The sequence below is a fragment of the Zalophus californianus genome, chromosome 6, assembly GCF_009762305.2.
Source record: "Zalophus californianus isolate mZalCal1 chromosome 6, mZalCal1.pri.v2, whole genome shotgun sequence".
Lineage (NCBI taxonomy): Eukaryota > Metazoa > Chordata > Mammalia > Carnivora > Otariidae > Zalophus > Zalophus californianus.
The window spans coordinates 25,166,507-25,186,758 of record NC_045600.1 but is presented as its reverse complement, the minus strand read 5'-3'; the positions used below and the strand labels follow the sequence as shown (position 1 = coordinate 25,186,758).

Below are 20,252 nucleotides of genomic sequence, written 5' to 3'. Positions count from 1 at the left end.
GCGGGCCGGAGTGGAGCCCGGTGGGCGGCAGGCGGGCAGGGGACGCGCGCGGCCGGCGCAAGCTGGGCCCTGGGGCGGCGGGGGCGGTGGTGGCCCGAGCCTCGCGGAGCAGCCGAGCCGCGATCTGTGCCTGGACCCCGCGCTCGGCCGGCTGCTCTCCCGGGACTAGCGCAGCCCGCGCTCGCCGGGGCTTTGTCACTCGCCTCCAGCTCCATCCGCGGACTGTGGCTGCGCGAGCCTCGAGCCCTCCCCGCGGGAGGTCCTTCCTCCCGGCTCCGCTCAGCCCGGGCAGCGGGAGCGCGAGCGCAAGCGGACCGCCGCGGAGCATCCTTCGCCCGGCCCGGCCGCGCCACCGCCCATGCCGCAGCCACTCCGAGGCTGCGACCGCGCGGCCGGAGCCCGCCGCTCGGTGACCTCAGCCTGGCCCCTGCGCGCCGCCCGAGTCGGCCCCGCTGAGCCCCGGGCCTGGGAGCGGGACCCGCGTCCCACGATGGCTCGGTCGGCGCTGCGCGGCGCCGGGTGCCCGCTGTCCGCCCGCTGAGACGCGCCGGGCTGGGGACCGGCGGGGCCTTGGCGCTCCCCACCGCGCCCTTCCCCCTTCTGAGAGCTTCGCTGCTGTTTCCCGGGGGCTAGGGGACGGGGGCCGAGACAAAGCCCACTTTGTGCGGGGAGTTGGCCGCTGGCGTGGAATGAGCGTGTCGGCGCGCGCCCCCTCCCCGCGCCCCGCCAGCTGCGAGTCTTGACTCCCAGGCTCGTCGCGTGGAAGAAATCGCGGCCCCTCGCCACCCTCCGGTCCGGGGGTCCCGGCTCCGACCTGATGCGGCCGGGAGTCGCCTCGATATCCCCCGGAGCGCACGCTGCCTGAGCGTGCGATATTTTGGAGAGGAATCTGTTCTCTCCAAAACTGGGACTTGGGGCGCCCGGTCGGCCTGGGCACCGGTGCCTTGACCCTCTGTGGCTGCAGGTCGGAGCTGTCTGGCCTCAGTTTCCCTCCGACTTTTCTCCTCTCTGCAAGCCCAGACTGCTGCCATCATTGTTCTCGCTGTCAAATGGGGGAGCTTTGTGAATGCTGCCAACTTGGGGTGTGTTCTCTTTATCCCGCTTCACAAAAAGAACAAAGCCTCTAAGGCTGACCCCGGACAACCACCTCTCTACCCCCTACTTCACGTTGAGGCACTGATTTTTTTTTTTTTCTTATCGAGTAGTATTTTACTGTACAGGAGCCACGCCCTGGTTTCTTAAAGGCGCCTTGCACTCTGTTTGGCCATGTGTTATCTCTGCAGCTGGTGTGTGGGAGGCCTCTTGTGAGCCACCTATTTTTTTTTTTTTCTGCCTCCTGATACATTCTCCCACCCCCGTCAAAGATTCGGGGATGCCAGGGGGGAAGAAGGTGGCCGGGGGTGGCAGCGGTGGTGCTGCCCCCACTGTCGCTGCCGCCCCCTCTGGGGTCAGACGTCTGGAGACCAGCGAAGGGGCCTCAGCCCAGAGAGATGATGAGCCAGAAGAGGAAGGGGAAGAGGACCTGCGAGATGGAGGCGTCCCCTTCTTTGTCAACCGGGGTGGGCTGCCTGTGGACGAGGCCACCTGGGAAAGGATGTGGAAGCACGTGGCCAAGATCCACCCCGATGGAGAGAAGGTGGCCCAGCGGATCCGTGGGGCCACAGACCTGCCCAAGGTGAGGGATGTGTATGTGTATGGGTGGGGGTTGGTATTCAGGGTTTTAGTGATGTTGGGGCTGGGAGAACAAAACCACACCTTCCTTTGTGGGGTAGGGGACCACTCGCATGGTAACACTTTAAAAATACAGACAGGTTGTACCTGTCCAGAAGAATTTTCTCTCAACTGCCCCTGAGGTTCTGTGAGGTCCACATACCCTGTTTCCAGTAGGCACTCCTCCATCTCTTTTTATTTATTTTTTTTAAGTTTATTTACTTAAGTAATCTCTACACGCCAGTGGGGCTTGAACTCACGACCCAGAGATCAAGAGTCTCATGCTCTTCTGACTGAGCCAGCCAAGCGCCCCCTCTTCCGTCTCTTTTTAAATACCCATGTTTTGTGGGCAGGGCAGTGGATTAACTAACGAGTACACCAGCGTGGCTTATATCTTATTTGCTAAGCCAATGAACTGTGTGGGCAGAGAGGTAATGAAGGACTAAGGAGTACACAGGGCTTCAAGTGTTGAGAAAATATTTTCGTGCCTCATCCCACTGAGTTCTCAGACAGCCTTGCGGAACAAGTGGGGCTTGGGGTCCCATTTTACAGATGGAAACTCAGGTAGGAACTCAGGGTCTCACAGCCATTAAGTGGACACAGAGCCAGGACTCAACCACAGGTCTTCGGGTTCCACGTCCTCTGCTCTGCTGGATGTGAGATGCAGGGCAGTACGAAAAGGGCCTGTGGAGAGGAGTAAAGTTAAATCATCTTTCCGTGTAGGGCTGGCTCCATGATGGCTGTCCTTTAGTTGCGTCCCCCATGAAGGCTGAGGCTGTGTCTCATTCATCTTTGTCTTTCCAGGGCTTTCTGTGCGCCTCGCACAGGACAGGCACTGGTGTGTGTTTGCTGGATGAAAGAGTGCTTGAAGTTTTCGCATGCATAATTTTTGTGTTTTTTTAGCATTAAGGTTGAGACTAAGGAAACACTCTCCCCCATGCAGAAATGCCCAAAGAAAAGCGCTTGGGGCAAAGGTCAGAGCCCAGTGCTTAGTCGTGCCGGCTCAGGTGAGAAGGGGACCAGGGACAGCGGCCCTTCATGTGGAATAGACATGGAGACAGCCTGTTTTGTTTCATTTTTACCAAGTTATTGGTGGAGCCGTCAGAAACTGTCTTCCGGGAAAAGGGAATTCAGAGGCTGAAGGCTGAGCAGTGGCCTAATATTTCCTGGGGAAATAAAATATGGATTGATTTTGCATGGCTACATAATTGCCCTATGTAGAAACTTGGAACTTAGGAAGCTAATCCCCTGTGATTGGACATTATTTCTAATATTTTATTCTTAAGATGAACACGGTAGCGAACATTCTAAGACATACATTTGGGGATCCGTCTCTTATTATTTCCTTGGCATAACTTCCTGGAAAGGAAGCGTTGCGTCAAAGGATACGGCTGATGGTTTTGATCACCCGCCTCTCCGTGTGAACTCAAGCAGGCCCTCGACCTATTTGAGCCAGTTTTCTCACCTGTGCGATGGAGTGGAGTGTGGGGAAAATTCAGTGAGAGACTACGTGTCAAAGGCCATAGTTGTTACTGGAGGTTTGCTACCTCTCTTCACATCTTCCCTCAGGAGGGGAGGCTAGGTTTCACTCGGTGTCGGCGCCAAGAGGGCCAGAGCCCCACGCTTCTCCCAAACAACAGCAAGTCGGGGGTTAGCAGACAGCTCTCCAGCACCTTGCTTATGTCTGAATCGGGCTGTGGGAGAGTGTGAATGGTTCCCTGCAAAACTGTCACCACTCCCAAAGACTAAAAAAATTCACGAATTCATTAGCGACTGGTCTATAATGTCATCCTGTCATCTTCAACCTTCACGTCTAGGGAGGACACCCATGAAAAATGAAGCTCTTGGTTGGGTGTGGAGGGGATGTCATGACTGACAGTCTGGTTGGTGTGGAAGGGGTCTTGTGAGCAGACTGGAAAAATTCCAAACTCTCCCTCCTTAAACCATGTGACAAAGGTCACAGATAGAGAAGCTGGATGTCTCTGTGGGGTTCCTCTTGGACCTTAGCCCAGAATAGAAAGGAGCCCTAGAGTCTGGGAGGCACCGGTGATTGGATCCCAGAGTGCCAGCAGCAGAGACGACCAACCCCTGGGCTGGCCCCTCCTGGGTGGCCATGCCCTTGGAGGCATTCTCTGTAGAGGTCACATCATGGCGGGCCCAAGAGCTGTTTTGTTGGGATGGCGTTCTGTTTTAAAAGATCACTGGAGCCAAAGTGTAAAATTGGGAGATTTCACATAAAGATCCAGATTGTGGGCATCTTTTCAGAAAATGAGAAGATCCGGGAACAGAGAATCTGTGATCCCACATAGCAGCTGGCTGCTGGAGCTGAGGAGTAGTTCCCTCTCTCCCAACTGGCCACAGTCCCTGCCACGCCCTCCCCGCCTGCCTTCCCCCTTTGTGCTACCTGCCCGGCCCCTGCCCGGGGCTCAGCCTGGGAGCCCTGTAGTGTAGTGTGATACAAAGAGCTCAGCAGAAGAATCTAGCATATTCAAATCCTGATTCTCTCATAACTTTTTGTGTGAGGAAGGCATGCAACCTCCTTTGCCTCAGTGTCCTCAGCTGTAAAATGGGGATGGTAGCAACACCAGTGTCCAAGGGATTTGGGGAGGGATTGATGAAGTCGAGCATGGGAAACCAGGTGAGCACATAATGTGTGCCCAGCAAATGGAGCAAGGCCTGAGGGTGTGGTGGCCACACCCCAGGTGCTTTGGGGGAGCATCCTTTAGAGGATGATACAGTTCGTTGAAGGGCAGCCTGCTTCCAAAAGGATCTCAGGTCCAGGAACAGTTCGTGTCCTTTCATAAGAATCTCTCCTTGATGTTCCAAGCTGCCACCACCTTTAAAAGCCTAGGGGCCACTTCTCCCAGACCAGCTGCTGCTGGTCTTCTGACGGTGGCTCTGGCCACAGAGCTCCTGCAGAATGGGAATTTGGACATCTCCTCCAAAAAGGTAACACTGCCGGTATCCACACACGCTGACCAGCCGCCTTGGCCCACACTGTAAGTGACGCTGAGCAGGAATCGAACCTTTGCTCTGTGCCAGTCGCTGTTCTAAGGCCTCGACGTGTAGCACCTCCTTTATGCTGTGAGGTTGGTTCTGTTACGGTTCCCATTTCACAAATGAGGCTTCTGAGGCACAGAGAGACCTTCAGGAACTTGATGCCAGACAGTAAATGGCAGAGCTGGGATTTGGATTGAGATGGTCTGGTTCTGACCGGCTCTATCAACCTCCAGGCTGTCCTGCCTCTTGCCCACACCTTCATCTGCGGGCTGATCCACCTCCCTGAAAAGCCTCCTTGTTGGGCTGGTTGAAATGGACTCTACCAGGGAGACTGTCTTAGTAGAGTTCAGGACTTCAGGGGGCCGTGGACCAAGGGTAACCCTTGGCCTTGGTAGTGGAGGAGGAGTTGTCCCCGAAGAGATCTGGGTAGTAGATATCACTCACTGCCACGTACCCCACTTAACCACCCTTTGACACTTCCTGGCTCCTGGTTTGTAGCTGGGGGCCAGGGGGCAAATCCAGGCTACCAATTTGCCCCCAGTCCTAAAGCGGGCGTGGCCGTTTGGATGTACGGAATCCTGCGTATTTGTTTTTGAGCGAATGAGTGTGTACGTGGACGTTCAGAAGAACAGCGTCGGCGCTGTCTGCATCACTTAACACACATAACGTGAGTCATGCAGCTGGCCAGACAGCTCCTTCCAGCTAAGCCTCAGTGGTGGGGGCCTTTGAGGCCCCACTTGTGAATCCCACATCTTTTTTTTTTTTTTTTTTTTTTGCCTCTCTTAGAGTCCTTGCCTTCTCCCAGAGTAATCAATCCCTAGGTTCTCTGTCTGGATGGCAGGTGATGCCCTGACCCAAGGCTGGCTCTGGTAAGCGTCAGTGAAGGATCCTCTGACTGGAGCTCCCTCCTTGTCTGGACTGTCTCAAAGGGGGACATATTTTCAGTCTCTATCCAAAGCTCCTGGAAGTTCCTGGATGACCTCAGTCGAGAAGGGGACGACCCACTTGCCTCTCAGGGACCTTCCACCTGAGGAGGTCAGGCGCCATGCTCTTCACAGCACATTGCGAAGGAATTTTTCCAGTTCCTCTCTCCCCTCCCTCTCACCCCATATCCTGACACGGGGAAGGCTAAGCCAGGCCCTCAGAGAGTTCTGGAGCTCATCTGGCCCTTGGTGGTCAAGCAGGAAGTGGGAGAGAGCCCCTCCCCCCAATCCTGGGACTTTTATCCTCCTGGGGACTGTACGTGGCTGCGTCAGTTTGGGCCACAGTGTGATGTGAAAGGGGAAATAGCTTCCTCCAGAGAGAAGTGTCTGCTGCTCGGGACTGCCGAGACGGGAAGGAGGGGACCAGCAAAGAGAGGAAGTTGACACAGAGCTGTTGCTCTGGACTCTCCCAACCGGGCCTTCCCTCCCGCGTCTTCAACCGTGGTAGCCTTGCCATTTAAAAGGCTGTGCCCTGTGGGCTCGGTATCTCACGACAGGCAGAACCTCTCCCACCCCAGCCCTACCCCAAGGTCACACAGACGGAGCGCCCGCTTTACCCTTTGGCTCACACATAGCCCTATCCGTGCAGCCTGAGACTCAGCAGCCCCAGCCCTGCTGGGTGGGCTCCATGTGGGCTGGGGGTGGGGGTTAGGGTGGAGTAGAGACCTCAGGGGGAGAGGGGGAGACCTCTCTGTGAGGAGCCTGAGGCCACCTCCCAGCAAGATGTCCTGGTGGCCGAGGGGGAGCCCAGACAGGTGGGCCTTGTTTCTGGAAGCCGGGTTCTTCTACCTTCTATCTGTTTTGTAACCCCAGAGAACCCTAGTTGGTGCTCCTCTTGGCCACCTCAGCCTCACTGACTTGTTGCAGCCAAACTGCTAGAATTCAGGACCCCTGGCCTGAGAGGGGGACTCCTGTGCCTCCACGAAACCCCTCCAAAGCAGCGAGGCCATGGCAAATAGATCCCCGGCAAAGCCTGTCCCAAAACCTGATCCTCCAACCAGCGACCACTGACCGACTCCTCAGCAGTTTGGGCTACAGGTAGAAGGCCTGTGCCTTCCAACACTCTGTGATACTGGGGTGCATTCATCCTCACGGAAGGAGCACTCCCCCAGCCCAGGCAGGGCCCTGGGGGGAAGGCGACACCGGGTAGATCTATTTTGATCCAACAGTTGAACCAGAGCAAACCCTGAACACAAATGAAATTAACCCCAATATTGACATTCTTGTTGAGCCGGGAAGTTGACGGATATTTAAGATTCAAAACAGCTGGTGAGCCAACCTGTGTTTTTCTAAAATTATGGAAGAAGCATAAAATCGAAACATCAACATAAGCTCCAAATTAGAAATGCTGTCGAGTGCCAGGAGGGAGAGAAATGGCCTTGGTGGGGGCCTGACCAGAATCTCTGGGAGCAGTTGCCAAAGACAGAGGGTCAGGACAGGAGGGAAGGGGGAGGCCTTCAGGCGGCAGCTTCTCTGGGGGCAAATCCTGGGTGTCGGGTGGGCTGGAAGCTCCGGGGTGAGCCTCCCTCTTATGACCAGAGCTCTTTCTCCACCCCTAGATTCCCATACCGAGTGTGCCTACGTTCCAGTCCTCTACGCCTGTCCCTGAGCGCCTGGAAGCCGTGCAGCGCTACATCAGGGAGCTGCAGTATCCTCCCAGGTTCAGGGTCATGGCCACCATCTGGCTGGCCTGCTGGTCCAAAGACCAAGGGGGGCCCATCTCCAGACGGGGCTGGAGAGGCATCAGCAGAGCGGCCCAGGGCCACAACGCCCAAGAGTGCTGTTCGCAGCGCATCTCTGTGGCCCTCGAGGGTGCTGGCACCGCCTGGCCATGGGAGGGTTTTCTCGGATGAGTGCCCGCCGCACACGGGCCTCTCCGCCACCCACTTCCTCGTCCTCCGTGTGACAGGGTAAATGTCTCCTGAGGGGCCTGCTGGTGAGATTGTCAAGCCCGGGTCCCCCAGCCAAGACCTCCTCCTCTGCTGTCCATCCGGACCCGGCAAGAGAGAGGGGGAGCTCCCTTGGGGCTGTTTAACAGCTGTTTGAAAGGGATGGGGGGAGGCAGGTGGAGGAGAAAAAGGATTTTACACTCTAAGAGGTAACTTCCACATCTTGGAACGTTCTCCTAGTTCTTTGCCTCTTTCTTCCCTTGTAGGAGGCCAGCTGCCTTGCATGGAAAGACCTGACCCCCCCTTAGGCCTGATTCCCCAGTATCCCTGCTCTGGGCCTCTCCGCCCCCTGTGCCTGCCCAGAGCTGTGTGTCCTGAGTCCTCTCACTAGGCCCTGCCAGCTGCAGATGTGACAGGGATGGAAGGACCAGGCATGGGGCCTGAGCAGGAGAAAAGACAGACTCATTACTGGAAATCAGGTCCAGCCCTTCCATTGTCCCAGTGGGGACGTTGTGGGACAAACTGGGGAAGGCCGTTGGCTCAGGAGCAGCACTGGGCAGTTTAGCTGCACTGGATGCATCTCCCCAGCTCCAGCCTCCTGTCCATGCACATTGCTTCTCGGCTGGTTGGACAACGACATGCTGCTGAGAGCGTCTGCTCTGACTCTCCCAGCCCTGGCCGGCCTGGCTGCCCGCTCCACAGCTCACAGCCTGGAGGGGAGAGCTGTGCTGGCCTCTCCTTTCCGGTGTTCCAGTCTCGAGTGCCTTGTGGCAGCACTTTGTGGGGTTCTTACCGAGTCTGCACCCCGGGAGTGCTGGGCCCAGGGTCTGGCACATGGGTGGGGGCAGAGGGACGCAGCACTTCCAGACCCAGCTAGGAAGCCCTTAACTGGTACCCGCAGGTACAATCACACAGGGACACAGTTCTTTGAAATTAAGAAGAGCAGACCTCTGACAGGGTAAGTTTGGGGAGCACCCTGTCTCTCTGCATCCAGGCTAACAGTGGACCCAGCCAGGTTGGGGCGCCTGGGGAGAGGCAGACAGGGACACTTCCCAGGGGACCCAGCCAGTGGGGGCAAGTACCACTGTGGGGTTCTAAGGTTGTCCTAAAGGGGGAACTCTTGCCCAAGATGAATATCCAGGGCTCCCTTGATGGAACATCCATGCTGAGCTGAGAGAGTGACGGGCAGCCCCTCAGCCTGCCTTGGTGATGACAGAGGGTGTCCCAGGTAGATGTCTAGCCTTATCTCTCTCTCTTTTTTTAATCAATGATCCTAGTGGGAGAGAGCCAGGCCTCCCACTCTCTCCGGCCCCTGCAACTGCCCGCATACTCCCCATTGCAGGGGACCTGTCTGCCACCCCGTTTGCCTTATTGGACACTCTTCTAGTCACTTAGTACAGGGCCCAGTGTCTGAGAAACAGGGACCCCGCAGGCACTTCCCATTCCGCCAGCCCCTGTAGACCCTGGGCAGGCTTCACCCCAAAGAAGCCCCAAAGGCAGAGGAGAGTGGAGGGTGAATGCCACTGCTGGGTCTGGGGGCTCAGCCCAAAGTTTAAAACCCTGTGTTTTAAAAATTAATGTGAATTTTACATCTTTCTCCACACACGATCTGTCCATGTTTGCTTTCTTATGAAAAATACTTTACATGGTCTGCTTGCTCAATGACTTAATTACCCCTTCTTGAAAGCCGTGGGTAGAATCCAGCCTCTCTAACGGAGAAGCTTTGCTCTCACCGTCCTGTGGTTGCTGGGTGCTGGGGGCCCCGCTCCAGCCTCAGTGCGATGGGGGAATCCAGCACCTTCCTGGGCAGGGCCAGCGGCCAGGCTGCATTCCCAGGCCTGGGAGCAGCATCTGATGAGGAGGAAGGAACCAGGCCTCAGGGATAGGCTGTCTCAAAGTGGCCTGAATTGCAAGTTCAGGAACAGGCTGGGTTGTCGCTGGGCAGCTAACTGCCTGAGAGCCTGTGTCTAGGCCCCGGGCAGCCAGCCAGCTGCGGGGGAGCAGTTGTAATTAATTACAAGCTCTTTGGAGAAGCCATGGTTGAGTCATAGGTGTTCACTGTGCTCTGAAAGGGACAAGAGCAATGCCAGGGTCCCCAGCATCCTTGGCATGCTTTCCCGCTGGCCCCTGCAACACCGTCTTCATAGAAGGCCCCCAGACCCGTGGGTGTCCAAGACCTGCTTTCCAGGGCATGCCCCCCCCCACCCCGCCTCTTCTTCTACCACTCAGGCTCAGGACAGATTGGTGGGGGGCGGGGGGGTTGCTGGCCCTGAGCTGGAAGGGAGGGGGCACTTCTAGACCACCTGCTCCCTCCCGCTGACCCTCCCCCACTGGAAGGGACTGGAGGCTGTGTCCTTATGGTTCTGCCTCCCTCCCCCCAGGCTGATGGACCTGGCCAAGGAAATGACCAAAGAGGCTCTGCCAATCAAATGCCTGGAAGCTGTGATCCTGGGAATGTATCCTTCCTTGGCCTTTGGAGACTAGGGGCAGGTGGGCTCAGCCTCTCTGGGCTCCAGCTTTCTCCTCTGGAAGGGGAGGGCTGAATGAGCCCCAAGGCCCTCCCAGCAGTCATGGACTTGGTCCCAAAGTGAAGAGCTCTTGGCAGACTCAGTCCCCAGCACCTCAGTTGCTAACTTTTCCAGGCTTCTTAGGCAGATCCTTATTTTTTAAGATTGTATTTATTTGAGAGAGAGAGAGAGAGCGCGAGCGCATGAGCAGTGGGGAGGGGCAGGGGCTGAGGAAGAAGCAGGTTCCCTGCTGAGCTGGGACCCCCCCCCAACACCAGGCTCTATCCCTTCCTGGGATCATGACCTGAGCCAAAGGCAGATGCTTAACTGACTGAGCCACCCAGGCGCCCTTAGGCTGGTCTTTTTTGAGTCATGTAGACACAGTGACTGTGTTCTCTGAGCCCCCAAATCAGGGCATATTGTCTCACAAAGGCTGTCGTGCCATTTCGGAGAAGCAGACAGTCTGGGAGAAGCCATTTAAATGCCCAAATGTCGGCATCTCCAGGACCCGTTGATTTGTGGAAATGATGGATGGGGTCTTTGAAACAAAACTGCCTCTTTAACAAAGCAGAGTTTCTGGGTCACCCCCCATCCAATGGGCAGAACTGAGGCCTACAGCTGGGTCACCAGGGTAGCGAGGTGGAACAGATCAGCCCCAAGTCAGAGCAGGAGGGAGACAGGTGTTTATGGCCTGTTCTCTGTTCTAATTTGTCTGTGCCTTAGCTATAGCCTTTTGTTTTGTTTCACGATGGAGAATGTTAAGCTTGTACAGACAGAATAATACAGTGAATCCCATGTGCCCGTCACTCAGTCTTACCAGTCCAGGCCAGTCTGGATTCGTCTCTGCCCACCCCTCCCATCTCCTGCTTCCCACAGTACCTCCCAGCTCTTAAGTATTCTGTGTGCCCCCCACCCCCAGGTACAGGTGCCTGGCTTAGTGCCGCAGAGAGGGCAGGGGGCAAGCTGCCGAACAGACCTGGGACAGATCGGGGAGGAGAACATGATGGTCAGGCCAGGAGCTCGGCTTCTCCAGGAGGACTGTGATCCAAGGGGGCACTCCCCCCACCCCTCATGGACATACCTACCTGAAATTATACACAGAGACCACAGGGGTGCCTCCTCAGTCCCCCTCCCGCAGAGGCCCCAAGAGCTAACTGCACCGTGGCGGTGGTTTGCTGAGAGGCAGGCCCACCTCCGTAGAGCCTGAGAAGCCTGGCCCAGTCCAAAGGGTTCTTGGCGGGGATGTGCCTGAGGCCAGCCCTAGAACTTGAGGCCGCTGCCAGTGCCTCCTTCATGAGCCCACATTCTCTTCTTCAGGGGCCACATCCCCAGGTGGAGGCTCCCGCCCACACTGTGGGAGAGGGGAGGGACACTCTGCTTCCTGCCCCCCCCCCCCCCCGGCAGAGCTCACCTGAAGCTGACCCAGGCAGGATCACATGGTCCCAGAGACCTTTCAGAGGTTACCTGGAGACTCCTGGACAGGGAGATGACAAGAGCAGCTCCCATCTCGGCTGGGGCCCCTCCCCGTGGTCCCCACAGAACTGCCACAGCCCCTTTGTTTGCTGCACACACAGCGGACCCTGTACTGAGTTTTTTCCTGGGCCGTTCCTTGCTGAGCCCTGAGCGTGTGCCCTGTTCATCTGTGCATCCTCAGGCCTTGCAAGGAGCCGGGCTCAGTACGTACCCTAGCGACCGAAAGCACAGACTTCGAGGGCAGGCTGACCTGGACCTGAATCCTAGCTCTGCAGCTTACTGGCTGTGTGACCCCAAGCAGGTCCCTTAACATCTCTGAGCCTCGGAGTCCTCCTCTGCCAAAGGGCACGCTGGCCGTGCTTGTCGTGCAAGGTGGTTAGGACAGCCGGACAAGTCATTGCATAGAGGACACCTGGCGCAGTGCCTGTACAGGGTATCTGCTCCAAGCTCTTGTTTGTTCATCCCCTTCTACTCATTTGTTCAAGGAGAGTTCATTGAGTAACTCTTAGGTGCCTGGCTCTGGGCTAAGCCCCAGACAGGCATCAAGGAACGTGGTCAGACGAGGTCCCGGCTCTCAGAAGTTTGCGTTCTGGCAGGGGACACAAAAATCGTTCTGGCAGGGGACACAAAAATAAGCAAGCGGACAAAGAAATAAGTAATATTGTTGCAGTTTGTGGTGAGCGTGTCATGGAGGAAAGAAACAGGAGAGCCGACTTGCATTAGAAGGGGAGGTCAGCCATGGCGGCTGAGCCTAGGGCATGAGAGGGGCCAGCTTAGGTGGACACGGACCGGCCCCCTGGTTAAAGGGAAGAGCTGGTGCAGAAGGTCCTGGGGGGTGTGGGGAACTCCAGGTCGGAGAGACTGAAGGAGCGCGGCAGGCGGCGTGAGAGGTTGGAGCCGGCAGGCGGCCCAGGCTGTGTGGGCCTCCCGGGCCCGGGGAGCTTGGCTAGGTGTGAAGGGCAGTAGCCAAGCACGAGTGTGTACTGGGGGGCAGCAGTGAGAGAAAGCGAATAGAACTGCCTGTGCATCTGGGAGGAAGGTATGTGTGAGAGAGAGCGAATGTGACAGCATGTGTCTGCGAGTGAGTAGGGGGGCGGGTGAGGGGACAGAATGAGGGAGGGAGGGAGACAGGGCTGCGGGCAGCAAGCCTTTCTCATCCCTCCTCCAGCCACGAGGGCTTCTGGAAAGCTCTGCAGTTTGCAGTGGGGAACTCACTGTTAGCTATTAATAGTTTGCGAGCCCTGCCTGACATTCTCGCAGCGGCCACGAATGACTGAGAGCCCTGACCCTACAGGTTACTTTATTGAGCACCTACTGCATGCCAGGCTCCAGGCGGGAGGACGGGATGCGGGTGGGGCCGGCTGGGGGTCCGCCCTCGGGAGCCAGGGCGGAGGGTCCCGCCTGCGCTTCTGCCGGCTGTTTCCTTAGCTGGGCTGGCGGGCCCAGTTACCTCACCAACAGCATGCCCACCCTGGAGCGCTTCCCCATCAGCTTCAAGACCTACTTCTCAGGGAACTACTTCCGCCACATCGTGCTGGGGGTGAACTTCGGCGGCCGCTACGGGGCGCTGGGCATGAGCCGGCGCGAGGACCTGATGTACAAGCCGCCAGCCTTCCGCACGCTCAGCGAGCTTGTGCTGGACTATGAGGCCGCCTACGGCCGCTGCTGGCACGTGCTGAAGAAGGTGAAGCTGGGCCAGTGCGTGTCCCACGACCCGCACAGCGTGGAGCAGATCGAGTGGAAGCACTCCGTGCTGGACGTGGAGAGGCTGGGCCGCGAGGACTTTCGCAAGGAGCTGGAACGCCACGCCCGCGACATGCGGCTCAAGGTCAGTGCGGGCGCCTGCCCTGGGCCCGGCTCTGGAAACGGAAGGGCTGCTGCTTCCTAGTGCGCCACTTCTCGGGGGAGTGCCCCCCGCCCCCCCTCACCTTGGCTCCCACCCCAGCAGAGGTGGAGCGAGGCTCAAGGGAGGTGATGGGGGTGAAGAGTCTCCGTGGCGGATGGGGCTTGCCTCTGGGTTCCCTCAGGGGGGCGGGCCAGGGAAGGGTCTGGAAGGAAGCAGCAGGTGAGCTGGGTGTGGGTGGAGGGCGAGTCTGCCACCCCGGGGAGAAGGGCAGGGCTGAGACCCTCTCTGGTGGAGCCCTTGGTTGGGAAATCGGGGGCTGTCTGGAGGGAAAGGTAGGGCCAGGTGCAAGGGCCGTCAGTCCTGCATATCCTGACCCTTGACCTCCCAAACCCTGCACTGAGTAGAGGACCAGGAGGAAGTCAGAAACAAGAAGGAAGGCATACCATGGGAAGACGAAGAGGGTGGTGGTTCCTTCTTCCTCTTGCCCACCTGCAATGAGCAGGAGGGCGAGGGGCTGTTGTACCCTAGCAGGTGGGCTGAGCTGCTGAGAGGCTTGCCCACCCCCAGCCTACCAGTGGGCAGAATCTTGGCCTCTCTTTGGGTGGCCCTGGGACTGGAGAGCCTCCCCTGGTGCCTGCCTGGCCCCTCCTGGGTGCTCAGCCCTTCCCCACTGGTCAGTCACTAAAGAGCCCAGGAGGCAGCTGGTGGCAGGGAGGAGCTCTATTTTCAGGGCAGGAAACAGGTACAAGGAGCCCAAGAGCTCTGCTCACAGGCGATGAGGTTGGACAGGCGCTCGCTCAGTCTCGAGATGGGGGACATGGGCATGTCACAGGTGCCGGCAGCGCCCCAGCAGGGCCGGTCTGAGCTCGGCTGCCCTGCCTTGCCAGGCCCCAGGCATGACCTTGTGCAGTGACAGCACCTTCCCTGTGCAGTGGCCCTGCGCGGCTCTGGGGGCTGGCCCTCACCTGCGTACACCAGTTGCCCTGGCTCCGGCTGCTGGGGTCGTAGGGGGTCTTCGAGGGAGCAGGTGAGACCCGGAGTTGGAGCCAAGAGTCACCTATTCTTTAGCACTGTGATTCCCAATCTATATGGTGCTAAGGATCCCCACATTATTTGCCCCTGTCCAGCACCCCCACCGTATACCCCAGGTTTTGAAAATTCAAGCTAAGCTGATCATGACATACGAAAGATGTTTCATTTGCTTTTCTCATGCTTGCTTAATCATACATGGCTGCCAGTCTGAGCTTCTGCTTGGCTCAAGATTACCAGTGTCCCCCTTGGGACTGGTAGGATCCCAACCCAGAATGCAGACCCAGGCTGCTTCCCCAGCTGTTGCATTCACGTGGCATGGGTAATGGCCCTGTTCTCCAGGGCTTCTTACAGTATCACAGAGCTCAGTGACTTCCCCCTAATGCAGACTGCCCGGCTGAGGAACCCTTGCTCTGGCAGCTTTAGTTCCTAGGAAACAGGTTTGGGATGACCCTGGGAACAGGGCAGCCTCCGGGCAGGAGGGGCTCTGGGGAAAAGCCCTAAGGGTGTCTTTGTTTCTTCCTCCACACCAAGATTGGCAAAGGGACCGGCCCTCCCTCCCCCACCAAGGACCGGAAGAAGGACGTTTCCTCCCCGCAGCGGTGCCAGTCCAGCCCCCACCGCAGGAACAGCCGCAGCGAAAGGCGGTGAGGGATGGGGTGATGGGGTCGTGCCTGGGGGAGCCTGAAGGCAGCTTTCTCCTCTCATCTTCTAGAGCCCTGTGTTTTTCTCACCCTTTTCCCACCCTTCCCTATTTTGCCTCCCCCTTCCCCCCCCCTCCCGCCCCCGTGGCCCGAGGGAGGTGATGTGGGTTGGTGGGTTGCTGTCCCATTTCCCCGGGGCAAAAACCACACTCACTGGCCCACTGGCTGCCCCGTGTGAGGCCCTGGTGCCAGAGCAAGGGGCCCACACAGAGGGTCAGAGGCAGCTTATGTGGGAGAGAGGCGGGGAGGGGTGGGCTCCTGCCAGACAATGAGTTCTCCCAGGAACACCGCTGGGAAAGGTTAACCTCAGATGTCAGCTGGTGGGCGGCTTTGAACCTAACTTTTGCCCCTGCAAGTCTGGTGTTTGCCTCGATCTAGATGGCAAAAACATCCCATTAAAATACCAGGCCGCCTCCTCTCCTTTGTTTCCTACCCGGCGGTCTGGCTCTTGCGTTAATATCATTGTCGTTCAGGAGTCAAAGCTCCGGGATGATTAAGGGGCACAAGCAGGCCTCCCGTGGGCTGTGTCATTCCCTTCGACCGGGGGTGGGGGCATGGGGGCTTTGGTGGGGAACAAGCTCCCAGTGCAGATAGCCACAGGGTTGAGTTGTCACAGCCAGCCGCAGAGGAGGGGGCCTCCAGCAAAGAGCAGGAGCCTGTAAGAGAGTGTCGGGACCACACACAGGACGGCACAGGCAGGTCGGGGTCCCAGGAACACACTCCCACATGGACTTTGCTGCTGCCTTTGGGGCACCTTGAAGAATGGAGGGGGAGCTACGGGGAGCAGCCGCTGTTTGTTCCCTTCTCCCCTCCCCCCACCAAGCCACTCACCCCTACCCCTTCTCCATTCTCTTTTCCCTGCAGGCCATCGGGTGAAAAGAAGCCTTCTGAGCCCAAAGCCATGCCAGACCTCAATGGGTACCAGATCCGGGTGTGAGGCACGTGGCAGTACCCCAGCCTCGCCACTTCTGGGGGCCAGGATCCATCTGCCAGGACCAGCCTCGTTCGTGGGGATGGAGGGGCTGGTGATGGGGGGCAGGGCAAGAGGCAGCAGGAAGAGTCTGTCTCAGCTCAGCCACCCAAGCTGCTGCCCCTCCCACTGGGCCAAGACCCCTAACTTTGGGCCAAGAAGCAGTTAGTGTTTTATTTGGAATTTTTAACCTGATAACTGAAGTTTAAAGTGTTTGGGGAAAACTTAAAAAACTAATGGATCTGCCCATCGCCAGAAGGCCAGTGCTTAGGAGATCTAAGTCCCACAAGGCTGGCCAGGAGGAGTGGCTGGCTCTGCTGGCATCTCTCTGGAACTTGAATCCATCCTGTCTGTGGGAAATCTCCCAGCCCCACTAAGCCTGTGGCAGGATGGGGGTGGGGTCTGGGGAGGGCTGGAGGTGTTTCTCCGGTTCTGCCTGCCCTGGCAGAATCTTGACCCAGGGAACGGGAAGCAGGGTAGAAATCATCCTGGGAAAGGTCTGTGTGGCCAGTATCAGGAGCTTGGCACAAGGCCACATCTGCCCCAAGAGCAGAGCCCATGGCCCAGGAGAGCCCTCATGCCCTTGTGGCCCACGGACAATGCTATGCGGGCTGTAGGAGAGCCCAGGAGAGACCACTGGGGGAAGAGATCCCAGGCCCCTACCTGGTCTCCTTGCTTCGTCCAGCTCTGCCTGGTCCTGAAGCTGGGGGGCTCCCTGCAGAGGGGCTGGGCTTTGCCAAAGGCCCAGAGCTGCACTGGGTTCAGTGTGACTGTAGGGACTGAGCAGGCCTGGTGGGTCCAAGAACTGTGGCTGGGGATAGAGTGGGACACTCAGGCCTGGGGCTATCCCCTGGCAGTCCCCAAGGGTTGGGGGGAGGCACTGCTACTCCCCCTTTCTGTTACCTCGGTCCTTGCTGTGAAAAGGATGCCTGTGCCTCAGGCCTGTCTCCCCTCATTTAACAGCCCATCTAGGTTTGGGGGTACCAGTGGCGATCAGGCCTCTGGCGTGTGGCTTGTCAGGGAAGAATCTGAACAGCCGGAGTCTGCACAGTCTGCCTGTCAAGTGTGAGATACCTGGCAGGCGAGTGAGAAGTGGAAAGAAGTTGGCAGGGTTGGGGGAAGGTTCTAGAGGCTCAAGCAACAAGGAGGTGGTAGGGCAAGGGTGCACCTGGCCACCATGGAGGAGCAGAGCCTGGGAACTGGGGAGTGTACGTGAGAAAAGGATGTGGGGGAGAATTTGGAATCAGGCTGCTTGGGGAATAGTGAGTTCTCTGCTGCTGGAAGGATCCAAGCAAAGCCTGGATGGCTACTTGTTGGGAAGCTGTAGAGAGGAATCAGGTTATGGGAGGGTAGCTAGATAAGATGACCGGTAAGGTTTCTTCTCACTGAGAGGCTATGATTCAGCCAGGGCCTGGGCCCTGCAAGAGGGAGGATCACAACTAGAGGGGTAAGCTCGCACGCCCCCAGGGCCAGGCAGGGCATTAACAGGAGGGCTGCGGGCTGGGTAGGCACTACTGCTGCTCAGCTCTTCTCAGAGAGGGGCCCTGCATTGCCAGATTGATTTTTTTTTTCAGAAGCCAGAACTCTGGATTTTTATGTGAAATATCCTGACTTTTAAATGTTGGCAATCAGTTCAGAAAATGTAAAAACCCAAAATGAAAGAGAATGCCAGTTTGTAATCTCTGAAGTAGAGAGAGCTGGTGCTGGGTAGAAGTCCACTGAGACGCTTTGAGGTGGAAATCGCAAAAGTTCTAGGCTTCCCAGGGTGGGCTGGGCCAGGGCAGGATGCTCGCCACTGAAGCTGCTCCCAGAGAGGGCAGCGGGCCCATGTTTGTCTTCCTCACTCTCCTTGCAGACCAGAGACCCACCAGGGTCACCAGCAGGGGTGGAGTGGAGATTGAGCAACTCCCAGCCTGCTAGGGAGATGGATGGGGAGATGGATGGGGCGAAAGAGGGAGGGAGGGAGACAGGATGCCTTTGCAAATGTGAGTGCCCATCAGGGAAGCACCAGAGGCTGGCAGCTCTTCACACCAGCAGCTTCTGGCCCAGAGCCAGGCCCAGCAGGAAGTCAGATGGGCAGTCCCTTGGGTTCCTCAGGGGTCACCAGGCCCTGGGGAGGCACCTAAACTGCGCCTGGACTGTACCCCGGCCAGGTCAATTCAAGGGCCATTGTGACCCCTGACTCACCATCCCATCCCATCCCAGTTCTCAGGGAGTGGAGTGGTGGTCCCCACGTTCCCCACATTGGCCTGAGGCAGAGATGGCTCCCTTTGGGGGGTGTGCAGCTGAAAAGGAATGAGGCCTTTTCCAGGTCTACCTGTGGTTGCCTCGCGCAAGCCACTCATCACCAGGGGAGGGGACTCAGACCCCCTGTAGAGCCCAGGGTTTGAGGGAAGGCGTGTGAGAGGGGATTGGGGTCAGGGAGACGGGAGGAAACTGCTCAACCCACAGACTCCTTTGCCAAAGCCGTCTGGGGAGAAGGAAGTGGAATGAGGCCCACCCCTGTTGCTGCCTCCAAGAGGGAGCTGATCACCCTGAGCTGATAGCCCCCCGCACTCCCTTTCCTCGCTGAGCCCTCGGGCCGGTGGAGGCCACCACAGGATACAGCGGTGCTTTGTAATTTGTGTTTAACATTTTCTCATATGTAGCAACCCCTCCTCCCCTCCCGAGCGTGTTTACACGGGCTCTGCTCCCTGGGGCTGGCCTGACTGCAGAGTTTCTGGGGAGGCAGAGGAAAGGACTTTGGGGCCTTAGTCACCATCTTTGGTTTCACCTCATCTCACTTCCTGTGAGGAACAGGGGCCTGGCTCCTGACTCAGGACTGCCTTCCAGCACTCAGTGGGGGCTCCTCTGCCCCCAGCAGTTGGGGGTGGGGGTGCTGCTGGCCGAGGAGTCCCCAAGGTGAGGTCAGAAAAAGCTGCTTAATGAAGGTGGGTCAGGGTGGCAGTGACTGTTCCCCAAAGCCCAGCTCCCTGTGCTCAGTGCTAGATCAGAACACTGGGAAACTGGGTTCAGAGAGCCTTCCTGCCCACCTGCCAGTCCTCTCCCTCGCATGGCCTCAACACATGACTGTGTTGTCATGTTCCCTCACCCATCGCACCAGGCCCCCATCCTTCCTGGCCATGGCCGCATGGGGAGAGTAGCAGCCCCCTGGCCTGGGTGCCATGAAGCTAGGGCCAGGGTTCCAAGGAGCAGAAAGGGCCATAGGTCAGCTGGGTCTGGTTTCGGGCCCTGTCAGCACACAGCCCATTCCTTCCATCTCGAATTTGACCTTCTGGCTCTGAGACGGGGTCCAGTTCTGGTCAGCAGCGTGCCCAGAGGCCCATGTGTCTGTGTCCACCTGGGTCTCCTGCCTGGGTGGCTTTCTGGCTTCGATGCACCAACATCCCCAGGCCCACCCTCTGGCCTCGAAGTACAGGAAGTGCAAGCTGGGCCGGCATACTGTGTTCTTCATGCCAGAGCACCCCTGTGCTGCAATCTCCATTCGTTCCCGCTGAGAAGCCAGCTGAAGGGTGGGAGGGGGCCCACCCCAGGCCGGGCAGGGCTGCTGCGGTGCTGGCTGCAAGCCCCAGTGTTGACCCCCTTGCCACATCCTGGTGCTCCTGAGTCCCAAGTTCCCCTTTCTCTCGGGTGTGCTTGGCCCAGGGGCCTGGTGATGGGGGCCGCCCCTCCCTTAAGCTTTGTGTTGGGCTGCCTGTGGGACCAGACTTAGTCCTTCCTGCTCTTCCTGTGTCAGTATTGCCCCCTCCTCTCTCACTTTTACACCCCTCTCATTGCTGTGCTCACTTTTTTCCTGAAATGAATAAAGGCTCCCTGGCTCCGGTTGCACGGGCTGGGCAGAAACCACGTGGAAGCCTTGTCTCCTTCCCCCTGGGAGCTGGGGCTAGAGCCCACCCCACCCACCAGTGTCAGCCTCGGTGGCTCCAGGAAGAACCTGACCAGAAATGAGGGGAGCCCCAAACCAGCCAACAGGAAAACTTGAGGCCCCTGTAGTCGTCGTGAAACTTCTGGGGCCCCAGACTATCACCCTCTGCCTGCCTACGCCACTCTGCTCTTGTTAATCCTAGCCTGGGAGATCTTTCCTGCTGGCTGGAAATGAACTCTTCTCCTTCACACAGCCAGCCTGAGCCCTGCAGGCCGG

The 20,252-nt window shown here is 58.0% G+C and overlaps 1 protein-coding gene across 1 annotated transcript; it reads left to right on the top strand.

Annotated features, from left to right (window-relative positions):
- Positions 1 to 11: 11 nt before the first annotated feature.
- VASH1 (vasohibin 1) lies at positions 12 to 19,954 on the top strand. The gene is made up of 7 exons (XM_027571327.2): positions 12 to 1,675; positions 7,253 to 7,341; positions 8,484 to 8,540; positions 9,964 to 10,038; positions 13,009 to 13,390; positions 14,972 to 15,084; positions 16,006 to 19,954. Exons 1-7 carry the CDS (start codon positions 1,373 to 1,375, stop codon positions 16,076 to 16,078), a joined length of 1,092 nt encoding a protein of 363 aa, XP_027427128.1. The 5' UTR covers positions 12 to 1,372; the 3' UTR covers positions 16,079 to 19,954.
- Positions 19,955 to 20,252: the final 298 nt, after the last annotated feature.